We start from the raw sequence: 12,935 nt of genomic DNA, 5'->3' as shown, positions 1-12,935 counted from the left end.
CTATAAATTTCTCTAGGTTCAGTGGCGTAGCTAGGGTGGAGCAAGGCGGGACATCTGTCCTCGGGCGCAGCATCCGGGGGGCGCCAAATTGATGGTACAAAAGTTTAGAATAAAGTGTTTTCCATTCGTGGCAAACAGAAAGGGGCGCAAAGTCTCCAGTTGTCCCCGGGTGCTGAAAACCTTAGCTACGTCTAGGTTCTGTCTAGGTTCTGATTATGAGCTAATAATGACACGCCCCATTTACCACACTTTCCTATCTTTAGTTGAATTTATTGAACTTCTCATATTTTATTTAAATCTATCGGTTGTTGCGAAAGAATATACTGATTGATATACATTAGTTCTCTAATAGCCATACTTTTCCTTCTGTAAAATTTCCTTGTCCCACTCCTATCAGAGAAAATTTGACTGAGATTTCTACACTGGTTCGTTGCGTCTACGCATGCCATTCTTGCCCCCCCCCAGATTCAGTAACTTCTTATTTATTCATTATTTTGCATTTATTTCTTATTTTGCAGAACCTTTCAATAACTGTTTCAAACGATTTTAAGTAAAGTAAGTTTTAAGTAAATTATAAAATACTTTGACAACTTAGAATAAAGAAGTGCTAATTATTATTATTATTATTTTGCTGGTGTGTGTAGTGCTGTCATTTTTTTATTTAATGGTTGTTTTTTATTATTATTATTATTATTAATATAATGATTATTTTGCGTGTGTTTGTAGTGCTGTCATTTTTTTTATTTAACGGTTATTTTTTTCTTAAGATGGAGCAGCCATCTGTTTAAGATTAGTAGATTTTAGAATTATGGTAACCATATGTATATCCCGAAATAGACCGAGCAAAATTTTGATTGACATTACAATCTACCAATGAAATTATCCGATGAAGTGACCTTGCGCTCACTAACCATTTACGATAGCAGCGCATCTTCCAGTAGCTAACTTTTGGGGAGGGGTGAGATGGAAGGCGACAAGTATATTCGCATAGTAACCTAGCTTCAGCCCAGGGCCAATTGGCGTCAGACGGGAAGAAATTTCTTCCTTCATATAACTGTGTTCAGACGATGGTGGAGGATGTTCCTGCTTCGACGGTAATGTAGAAGAACCTAATAAACATTAGTAGTCACACCTTGCAGAAACTGTTGATTATACGTCGTGCATATCTAAATCATTGAACATATTTACTTCACAAAGAGTCATGAATCGCCCACGTTTAGAAGTACCACGGGAACTCACTAGCTTGTTGTTAGATTTTACTGTGAATGTGCTGTTGGAGAAACCGGCTGATATTGTGGATTATGCTGTTAGTTACTTTACGAAGCTAAGAGATGAAGGGCGAACGAATAATCGGGAGCAGACTGTTCCTATACCATCAGTAACATGTGAAGACGACGATGTTCTTAGTGAAGACGATGAAATGGAAGAACCTCCTGTTCGAAGTAAGTTCCTATTCCTTAATTTAAGCGTGTGTAATTTTGATTTATATTCAGTTTACTTAATTGACTGTGTTGTAAAGTATTTGACAGACGATAAAGAGAGTATCTGGTGTATACTTCAGTAGGCATTACAACAGTTCATTTTTTAGATACGTATTATTTCTGAAATGCTCATCCTTCTGTTTTATAGGAAACTTTCTAGAACAAATTTAAGAGCAAACAATTCTGTTGAATTCATTTCAGGTGACTTCTGCATAAGACTGATCAAAGTTTTGCTGCTGAATGAAATTAGCTTGTTACTAGTAGTTTTCATGATCAGATTAAAAGTCTAATATAAAAACAAGTTCTGAGTAGTTTTCATGATCAGATTAAAAGTCTAATATAAAAACTAGTTCTGAGTAGTTTTCATGATCAGATAAAAGTCTAATAAGGTAAAAACTAGTTATGGCAAAAAGGCTATTTGTAAAATTTAAATTGTCTCTGACTATTCATTTTGCATTAATTATAGTATAACATTAATAAACTGAATTGAAAGATAAGTTTTCTTTCTTTTAGTGCATTTACAAGTTTGCATATTATATTTTAATTTTTGTATTAATTTTTCATGTTTACTCATTTGATTCTCCTGAAGTGTGTTCCCAGAAATTAGAAAATAACTTATGAGTGACCACTTTCAATAACTTTCATGGGCATTGCCAATAATCTATCAGACAAATAGATTCTAAAAATACACTCTTTTGAATTATTGTGTACAATGTGATTCTGTGTTCTTTTTCCCTTTCTTCAGTGAAATTTCTAGTGGATTATTATGAATCGTCACCCTTTTTTAAACAATATCAAAACCTGTGGAATATTTTATGCTTCATTCTTAGAAAAATAATGATAGTTGTAAAATTGTAACATGATAACTGTAAAATTAATATTTATACTTGCCATACATTTTCAAAGCATATTTGTTCATTAATAGTTCAAATTTGGTCATTTTTTTATAATTTTTTCTCTGTAAATCTTGCAATAAATGTGTATCATAAAACGGTACTATTCCGTTTTGAGGACCGTAAAAAAATTGCAGCGAAAATGTATGCGCAAAAGCGCCAAATCTAGAAGACGCTCCCATTTAACTGCACGCCAAATCTAGCATACGCGCTGATTTCAAATTGTGTAAGTTTATATAGTTCTATATTTCTTAAGATGGCATTGAAATACTAGTTTAATTTTTAAATCCTTTTTTAGTATCCTATGGATTTAACAATTTGGGAATTGCCCATGACGAAAAGTCGGCAATAGAATTTTGCGTAAAGTGCAGAATCACCCACTGTTTGACGCGTTTTTAAGAATTGCACATACTCAGTATCCATGTGCACATCGACCTATTTTCACTTTAAAAAAATCCCAGAATTGTACAAATAGGGCACTGCGCACACCCTTGGCTTTATCTATGTACACATCGACCTATTTTCACTTAAAAAGTAAAAGAAAATTGACAAAAATCCAAATGTTTTTACGCTTGTAAAAAGCGGCAAACAAATAAGTGAGCGATTCTGCACTTTACCGAGAATATTTTCAAAGAAAAGGCATCATTCATTATAGAAAATTACGTTTGAACAACCAACGAGATTAAATTATGCTTTAGCGATGAGTCGGTAGCGAAGTAGCGATGCAGGCATCCATTCAATTATGTTTAGCAATTTTTATATAAATTGTAATAACGATCTGAAATAGTTATATTCTTATGCTTCCATTCAGTCATGTTTAGCCTTTTTCATATAAATTATAATAATAAAAAGGTATTATATGAAATTAACCTTTCTAAATTAAAACAATAATCTTAGATAGTTATTTACTATTATACTTCCTTTCTTGCCGCAATTATTAGGGTTGCCGCAATTGTTTTTGGCAGCATTAGCATCAACAATAGTTTGGCGATTTTTTACGGCCCTCGAAACCGAATAGTAGACATAAAACTTATCAGTATTTTATATCTAACGTATAAAGTAAAAATTTTATCTTACGTATAAAGTAATAAATTTTTAACTAGTTTAAGGCATAATTTGCCTTATTTCTTTTAAGGTTTCTGAGGTAATATCGGGTTGTTATTTTTGACTGTAGTACTTTTGTTTATCAGTTTTGCATTAAAGTAGACTTTAAGGTACCCCTTGTATTATGGCAAAGTTGTTGTTTCATTTATGGTAGCTTGAGTAGTTGAATGTTATGGAAATCCTATTGTGACATAATCGGGTGCATGATTCTGGGAAACTTTGAATCATCGTATGTTTTGTAAGCATTTTTGTGGTGTGTGTTGGTTTTATTGTTTAGACGGTAGAATGGCTGAATGTAGTAATATTATTTTGAAGTTTCTGTACGATTTGAAACGAAAGGGGAAATGAACGTTAATTGACTAGTGTGTAAATGATGGTTTACTGGTAGCCATTATAAGTATTCTCTATGTAGGAAGGATATGCATCTAGTCGAATGTAAAATCCGTTTAGATGGATTTGTAGGAAGAAAGGTTCAGATGTGGCTATGCCGATATACGGATTTGAGTTCAGATAATTTTAAGAAGTTTTTAGATGCTGTTAAGGAATTTTGTGTGCCACAGACTAAAGACAAAGGAACTTCTAAATAGGGTAAGTGGCAATCATGCAACCAATTACATCATAATAGGGTTTCCATAACATTAAACTACTCAGGTTACCATAAATGAAACAACAACTTGGTGATAAATGAAACAATAACTTAGTGATAATCCAAGGGACATCCTTCATCTACTCGAATCCAAGGAAATAACATAAAAGTGGAAATACATGTTATCTAATCTGCAAAGTGCAAAAAGGGAACATTGATTTACCTTATTTAGAAATGGTTGATCTTTGGATTATGGTTTTTTGGCAAAAATTTGGCGACCAACTCTGCTACAGTAACCTTCTACTTTTTTTTTTTTGGCGCCATTTTGTCTTCACGAAGTAAAGACATGTTTCTTTTCTTTTTATTTACTGAACACTTTTTCCAACAATCTGCTAGCCGAATTACACTTATGATAGAAATTCTATGGAACAAAACTGCTTAATCGTGACAAATATTAACTGCAAAATTGGGAAAAAGTGTAGAATCACAAACTCCTTGCCGCGTTTTTAAGAATCGCATATACACAGTAACTATGTACACGTCGACTTATTTTTACTTTAAAAAAATCCCAGAATTGCACAAAAATGGCATTGCACGCACTCTTGACTTTATCCATGTACATTGCTTTTTTCTCTCAAATTAGAAAAATTTGCACGAAAATGCAGGAAAATTTTGTGAATCTTTAAACTCGGTAAAAAGCACATATATGAAATTACCTGATCGTGAAAAAGTATATACCCTTTCCAAGGAGGAACATTTCCACGTATAAAATAAATAAAATATCCAAAAACTTTCCCCTCTAAATTATCTATTATAAACGCCACTTGCAAATTTATAACGCAAACATTAAAAATGGTTGCAAATACTTAGTGTCAAATATTTAAATTATTTCCATGCACATTTACTTTTTCTGAAACGTATTCCAAATTGCTACAAACATATAATTCACAAAATAACTATCATTTAATTAAAATATAATTAAACCATGTACACGTCGACTTATTTTTACTTAAAAAAATATCCCAGAATTGCACAAAAATGGCATTGCGCACACTCTTCACTATATCCATGTACACTGCTTTTTACTTATAAATTAGAAAAATTTCACAAAAATGCAGGAAAATTTTGTGAATCTTTAAATTCGGTAAAAAGGACATATATGAAATTACCTGATTGCGAAAAAGTATATACCCTTTCCAAGGATGAACATTTGCACATATAAAATAAATAAAATATCCAAAAATTTTTCCCTCTAAATTATCTATTATAAACGTCACCTGCAAATTTATAACGCATACATTAAAAATGGTTCCAAATACTTAGTGTCAAATATTTAAATTCTTTCCATGCACATTTACTTCTACTCAAACGTATTCCAAAATACTACAAACATAACTCACAAAATCACGATCATTAAATTAAAAAAACTGCTTAAAATATAAGTAAGCACATACATTAAATTAATAAAAATTAGCTTACAATCCTAATTACTTTAAACTAATTCATTGCTAATAACAATTTTCCAATAATACCATATTAATTTATTTATTCCTTACATGCATAAAAATAATATCCTCAAATGATTAAAAATACTAACTTACCTAATCTTCTGCACAATCTTGATTGCATGGTGGATAAACTTTTCTTATAGATTCAATAATCCAGTAGTCAACTGGCAGTCTAATAAGAAATTAATAAAATTTCACCCATATTCAAACGACTTTCAGCAAACCACGTACCCTTCCTTACACTCTGTTTCACAAAATGTCCATTTTCACCAGATTTCTTGCACCGCCATTCAAACTTATCTGTAATATTCTTCCTTTCACACAATCTCATTTCATTCCCACATGTCGGACATTCATACTTATCCGCAATTAATCCTACACTTATACACCATTCAAGCAATTCTTTTGGATTATCAGATAAACACAATAAAAATTTAGAATTCACTTTAGATAGTGTCATGGGATCCAAAAATTAATCAACACTCTTTCACACAACACACAATGAAGTTAAATACAAAATGCTATAAACTACTGCAGATATTTTTCCAATTTTCCCCCCTTTTCTGATTAAAGAACTGTAATTTGTCCATAAATGTCACATGACATATCTTATGATCTCTCATTTCCCTCACACAAAATAATGCGTAATCGGAACTGAGTACTTCTCACATTATTCCCAAAGTCCTAGGTAGTAACCTTTATCGCCTACCAAAATGTCGCCAAACTACCTGTTACCATATTCCAAAGATTAGCCTTAGAAATTTCTGTGTCTTCGCTGTGTCACACACAATGCCTTAACAGCATCCCAAAACTGTTTAAAATGATCTGAACTAGAATCTGTATAGTGCTATTGACACATAAATTCAGAAACCAAAAATATCCTCCATACTGCCAGACTGTCAGTGGCATTGCTTTCGAAAAGCCCCTTGTATTACACCCCATTTACATTACTTTTGATAGTGTTGATATGAGCTCCAGTTTCCAGATACTTAAATGCCAGTGCATGACTTACTGAGAAGTGAACAAAGCCATTATCAGAAAGACAATCGTATGACTTCCAGCAATCGGACATGATCGTTATTCCAGGTAAGATATTCCGTTGAATTACATCCAACAAAGTTTCTTTTCTTCTGTCCTTAACCACTTCAATACTACACCTTCCACTCCCTTGTTCTATGCCACCAAACACCCTTACCACTGTCAGCCGTTTTACAGTGTAAAGCACAAAATAAGCATACTTCCTAACCAACATACAGTGCAGAAATAAGCCCTGAGAAATGTTCTCGATAAAAAGCACACGTTACAGTCAGTAACGTCATGATAGCGCCCAACCAATGATGTGATGATAGAGTTTCCAAAATGTACACCACAAAATACCTTTGTTACCATAAATGAAACAACAACTTAGCGATAATAAAAGGGGTACCACAGAGTATAGACTACCTGAATTGTCAACTGATACATGGTTTTCTTCGTCTGATAAAATTTTATCTATGTCAAATCCATTTTAATCTTCACTGTAGTCCTCTAACATCTTTTAAATTCTATTTGCAAACAACGAACACAAAAGAAAACATAAACAACTGTCCTTTTTGATAGAAATATTTAGACCGATTATAAAAGGCCAACATCTAGACGTCTGACTGATTGAACATACTAGACAAAACAATCTTCACTGCCTCATAAATGCCTTCTCTCCAATACATTTCATTTTCTTCTTTTCCATCTCCATATCTGCAAATTCTCTGCAGCTGTATGTCATAAATAAAATCAAACCTTCCAATAATGAATATCATCAGAAGCAGATCTTTTGTCCATTATGCAAAGGTCCTCTATTATGAATATATAAAATCGTTGTATTTCAAGGTAATGGGGGTTCGGAAACAGTTCATAAGAAGGAAGAATCTGTTACTGGTATAATGGGTAGTGACGCTGACTGCTGTACCGATGGGTTCATGTTTTAATCCTGGAGAAGGCATGGATATTTGAGAGTACATAGTGTCTGTGCAAAAAGGTGGTTCTGAAAATAAACAGCAATCTGAAAGTTTTATCAAGATGTTGGTGGTTGGGGAAGAGGGGAGGAGACCCTTGAACCCTGCCTTTCTTACTGTGTTGTTCCAGTTAGTGCACCAGGACTATACCTGTATGACCATTTTGGAAATTCTAATGTCCTGCCTACTTGTGCCTGTATCAGTGACATTTGTATTAAACTAAGTAAATGCCATTTTATTCTTGGATAAAAAAAGGCCTAAGGGGCAGATCAGAGTATTTTTTCCATACAGTGAAACTAAAAAGGCAAATGGATTGATCTTTGGATTATGGTAACTTGGCGATTTTTTGGCAAAAATTTGGCGACCAACTCTGCTACAGCAACCCTCTATTTTTTTTTTCCGCCACCATTTTGTCTTCACGAAGTAAAGACATGGGTACTTTTCTGTTTTGACGGCGCATGTGATAAAGTCGCCCATAATGATACAATCGAAGCCAAACGGAATAATCTCGCTGGTAACCTTTTACGCCTCATTTTCAAAACAAGTCTCATCCATTTCTTATCAGATTTATTGTTTCTTTCAACACAGGCATACAATTACATAGAATTTTTACCAGATAGTACAGTTTTATGATCTAAGGCAATTCGCTGAAATTAAGTCAATTAGGATGCAATCACACCGCTCACCCGAAGGCGAAAATACAGAAAAGGCAAAGTCAAGGGTTAAATTCATTCATTCTAATGAGAATGCACTAGCGAAGTAAAGCACTGCGATTTTATTTTCTTCTTTCAATTTCTAATTCGTACAAATTGAAATAATTCTTGCATTTAAACTTGTGTTCCAAATTAAGATTTAACTTGTAATTAATGTAGATAATTACTGAGAGAATTAGATTTTCGTAGCGTAGTTTACGTGAGATAAGATTATTTGAGTCACGTGGTATGAACTGGCGAATCAGGATGTTGAACCGTGAAAGCATAGTAAATTCTTAAATTAACGTCTTTTTATAAATTTATTTTCTTTATTTATGGGCTTTTTACAAAATCTTAAACGATATTAAAATGTTTATGCCTTCAAAATAAAAAATTCTCTGAACTAACATTTATTAACATTTTTTCATTCGTATATTGTATGTTGTCGCCAATAAAATCTGCTTGGTGAGATTTGCGCCGGTGAAACGGAAAAGTACCAAGACATGTTTCTTTCTTTTTATTTACTGAACACTTTTTCCAACAATCTACTAGCCGAATTACACTTATGCTAGAAATTTTATGTAACAAAACTGCTTAATCATGACAAATATTAACTGCAAAATTGGGAAAAAGTGCACAATCGCAAACTCCTTGCGCGTTTTTCAGAATAGCACATACACATAAACCATTTAAACGTCGACTTATTTTTACTTAAAAAAAATCATCCCAGAATTGCACAAAAATGGCATTGCACACACTCTTAACTTTATCCATCTACACTGCTATTTTCTCATAAATTACAAAAATTTGCATGAAAATGCAAAAAAATTCTGTGAATCTTTAAACTCGGTAAAAAGCACATATATGAAATTACCTGATTCAGAAGTCAAACAACAAAAATCAGCGTTAATTCACAAAATTTTCACAGGACTAGTTTCGATGGTTTTACCGAACCATCATCTTCAGCTGCAAAACCGCAAATGAACAAGATAGGAAATAATATTTAGATAAGATAAGAAAGCCTGGACAAGAATAAGCAAGTGGCACCATCTGTTGGCAAAACCAGAACTAAAACATAATTTCTCTAAAAGCCGAAGGCAAATTTGGATTGGAATTAGGATCGTTAACTAGAACAGAAAGATTTTTATGAATGTGAAATGCCTCTAGAAAATCCAGTTCTCCAATGGAAGATGTGAAATTACCTGATCGCGAAAAAGTATATACCCTTTCCAAGGATGAACATTTCCACATATAAAATAAATAAAATATCCAAAAAATTTTACCTCTAAATTATCTATTATATTATAAACAACACCAACGAATTCATACCGCAAACATTACAAATGGTTACAAATACTTAGTGTCAAATATTTAAATTATTTCCATGCACGTTTACTTCAACTGAAACGTATACCAAATTCCTACAAACATAAAATTCACAAAATAACTATCATTTAATTAAAATATCACTAAACCTTGTACACGTCGACTTATTTTTACTTAAAAAAACATCCCAGAATTGCACAAAAATGACATTGCGCACACTCTTCACTATACCAGTTACCATATTCCAAAGATCAACCGGCAAATGATTTGAAATTTTGGCTAACCCTTGGAATATGGTAACAGGTAGTTTGCCGACATTTAGGTAAGGCGATAAAGGTTACTAGCTAAGACTTTAGCAATAATCTGAGAAGTACACAGTTCCAATCACAGATTATTTTGTGATGACTTTTATAGTAGATAACTTAGAGGGAAAAGAAAATTAATGTAATTTCTTGCATATTTTATTTATTTTATGCATGCAAATGTTCATCCTTGGAAAGGGTATATGCAGGCTGAACATATAAAAGCTTGCATAGTATATATACATTTTAGTGATCAGGTAATTTCATATACAGTCAAAAGTCTTTAATCCAGACTCGTTGGGTTTTCGGCGATTCCGGATTATAGATCATCAGTTTAAATCTGATAGGATGGCATGCAAAAATTATAAAATTAAAAATATGAAACCGTAATTTATGAAATAAAGAACAATTATGATCTAAAGGGTATCAATATTTACAAAAAAAAAAAAAAAAAAAAAAGCTTAATATTTATTTGTTTACTTTATTAAACATTTCTTTCAATGTAAGTTGTTTAAGTTGCTTCGTTTTATGTGATAATACTTTCTCTTTAATTCTATAAACAGACATAATTTCTTGTTCAGTTACAAAGTTCCGCTGTTCAAGTCCTATAATTGGCTGTGTCGAGAATACCGATTAATTTGTCAATCAAAATTTTTTCGTTTTCAATAACCTGTGTGTCACTTTCTTTACTATCGGAAGCGAATTATAATGACGAGAAATTTGATTTAAATCATATCAAAGATGGAGTACATCGAGATGAAATACTACATTTAGTAAGGAATTATAAACCAAATAAAATAAAAACATCTGCGCTGAAGATAAGGATAGTGATGACAGATCAACTTCCAATTCATTGCACGCTGCGACGTCCCCCCTTCCCCCCGCTCACAGAGCAGCGTGAAATTAATAAACAGATTTTGGAATGGTTAGAGAAACAAAGGATATGCCTTTATCCATTTTTTTTTTGCAGCAATTCCACGTTTTCTTTGGTGGACATCGAAATTTACTTTCGCTTCGTAGATCCTTTGGCAGCTCCAGCATCGGAAATTCTATTTGACATAATCCAAAGTTCAAGCTTACTTTTATAAAATTGCTCTAACAGTCTGCAAAAAATAATAAGCCGGATCCAATTCGAAGATTAAGGAACATCGCAATCTGCAACATTAACTGAAATAGATAATTAGATAATTTTAGCTTAGCTTATACCGTCCGTTATACATTAAACACGCATGCGTAAACGTATTATGCGCACATGCATATGCGCATGCGTAAAAGTATTACGCACATGCGTGAACGAATTATGCGTTGACACATGCGCAGGAAGTTTGTAGCTTTGAGGTCCGGATTATAGATCGTTCTGGATTATGGGTGTCCAGATTGTTGGAAAATATAACTTATTGTAAACCTTTTACTGCATCATCTCTCCTCCTTGAAATGTTTATTTAGTTTAGTTTTTATTTTAATGTAATATATTAGTTACTTCTACTTCTTTTTTCTTACTGCCACTGTTTGCGTTGAGAACGGACTGTTTCAACCTAATTGAGATGCAAAAAGGAAACGTGATGTTACGTCATCTGGAAAGTCGATTCGTGCCGATAGCTGATTGGTTGCCGTGAGATGATGTCATGCCTACTTCTGCTATAAGTATCTTCCATCGCTCTGGCTCAACCCTCCTTCTAGTTCCTGCTTTCCTGGCACTTGGGTGTGCGGTTTCCAGCCCCTTCAGAAGGATGCATGCAGTCTGGTGAATAAAGTTCCTTGGTACCTGTCCACAAGATGATTGTTCCGGAATAAGTTCCTTGGTTCATATCCACAAGATGATTGTTCCAGAATAAATTCCTTGGTTCCAAAGGCTACCATGTGAGTGACTGCCGTGGGCAGCATCCATGTTCTTCAATAAAGGCGGAATTTAAAATACGTGAGCGGCGATTCCTCGTGTTCAATTAATGCAAAAGGAGTTAGGCTGGTTTTGAGTGCTTTCAAGAACTTGATTTAAAATTTCAGGTGTTTTCTCGACCATTGATTACGGACTTTTTGAATGTGTAGCCAACTTCATTTTTAGGCCGCATAATTACTGTTTAGGACATTTTTGTATGTATTGAATGCCAGTGTTTCTTGGAGACCAGGTAAAAATATTATTTGATGAATGATGGTTATATTAGTCTTTTCCTAAGACTCTGATATTGTTTAAATTTGTTTTCTGTGTTTTTATTCTTTATTATATTGTTAATAAATTGGTTAAATTCAAAACTTTTTATGCCTTCAATGTCTGCACAACATAGTATCTCTGGGAGCTTTTATTGCTACTACTGCTAAATGTTTAATTTTATAAACATTAAACTTTGCTTTAGCATCACAGATTAACGACTTTTGACTGTATGTCTTTTTTACCGACTTCAAAGATTCACAAAATTTTCCTGCATTTTCGTGCAAATTTTTCTAATTTATGAGAAAAATTATTTACATGTTTCATATATAAATTTGCCTTGTAAAAACAAATTTCTGTGCACGTTTGTTCTTCTACTTTCCGGAAAATTCCGATCGTGATTTTAGCTGATAAGCACTTAGAAACAATTTTGCACCTAATCTTTATCATGATTAAGCTCTTTTGTTCCATAAAAGTTCTAGCATAAGCATAATTCGGCTAGCAAATTGTTGGAAAAAATGTTGAGTAAAAAAAAAACATGCCTTCGTGAAAACAAAATGCCGTCCAAAGAAAAAAAACTATCAGGTTCGCCAAGTTACCATAATCCGAAGATTCACCGAAATTTTAGTATGTGATATTTTTTAACAAAAGAGGTGAAAGTCTTGAAGCTACTAGAAATTTTAACAAAAAGCTTTTGAGATACAGATATCCTAAAATAAAAAGGGTAAAAGTGTATTTACAGGTACTCCTTGGTGAAACTAGGCAGTACATGGATACCGAGTTTGTGCAGTTCTTTGACTTATTATTTTGGCTTGTGTAGCAGCGATTTTTGGCACAAAAATCGCCACTACACAAAGTCAAAATAATAAGAATTGTACAAACTCTGTATCTATGTACACATCGACC

General features: G+C 33.1%; 1 protein-coding gene across 1 annotated transcript in view; it reads left to right on the top strand.

Annotated features, from left to right (window-relative positions):
- Positions 1-967: 967 nt before the first annotated feature.
- Pka-R2 (cAMP-dependent protein kinase type II regulatory subunit) overlaps positions 968-12,935 on the top strand; it is an 85,528-nt gene continuing 73,560 nt past the window's right edge. The window contains exon 1 of the mRNA XM_085807485.1: positions 968-1,442. Coding sequence (XP_085663611.1) covers positions 1,202-1,442 — 241 coding nt within the window. The 5' untranslated portion in view covers positions 968-1,201. The remainder of the gene's footprint in view (positions 1,443-12,935) is intronic.

This window comes from Stegodyphus dumicola, chromosome X1 (assembly GCF_044657685.1).
Source record: "Stegodyphus dumicola isolate Sdum_Otavi_A_Nest chromosome X1, ASM4465768v1".
Lineage (NCBI taxonomy): Eukaryota > Metazoa > Arthropoda > Arachnida > Araneae > Eresidae > Stegodyphus > Stegodyphus dumicola.
Note: the sequence above shows the minus strand (reverse complement) of the source record. Positions and strands in the feature narration are given on the sequence as shown.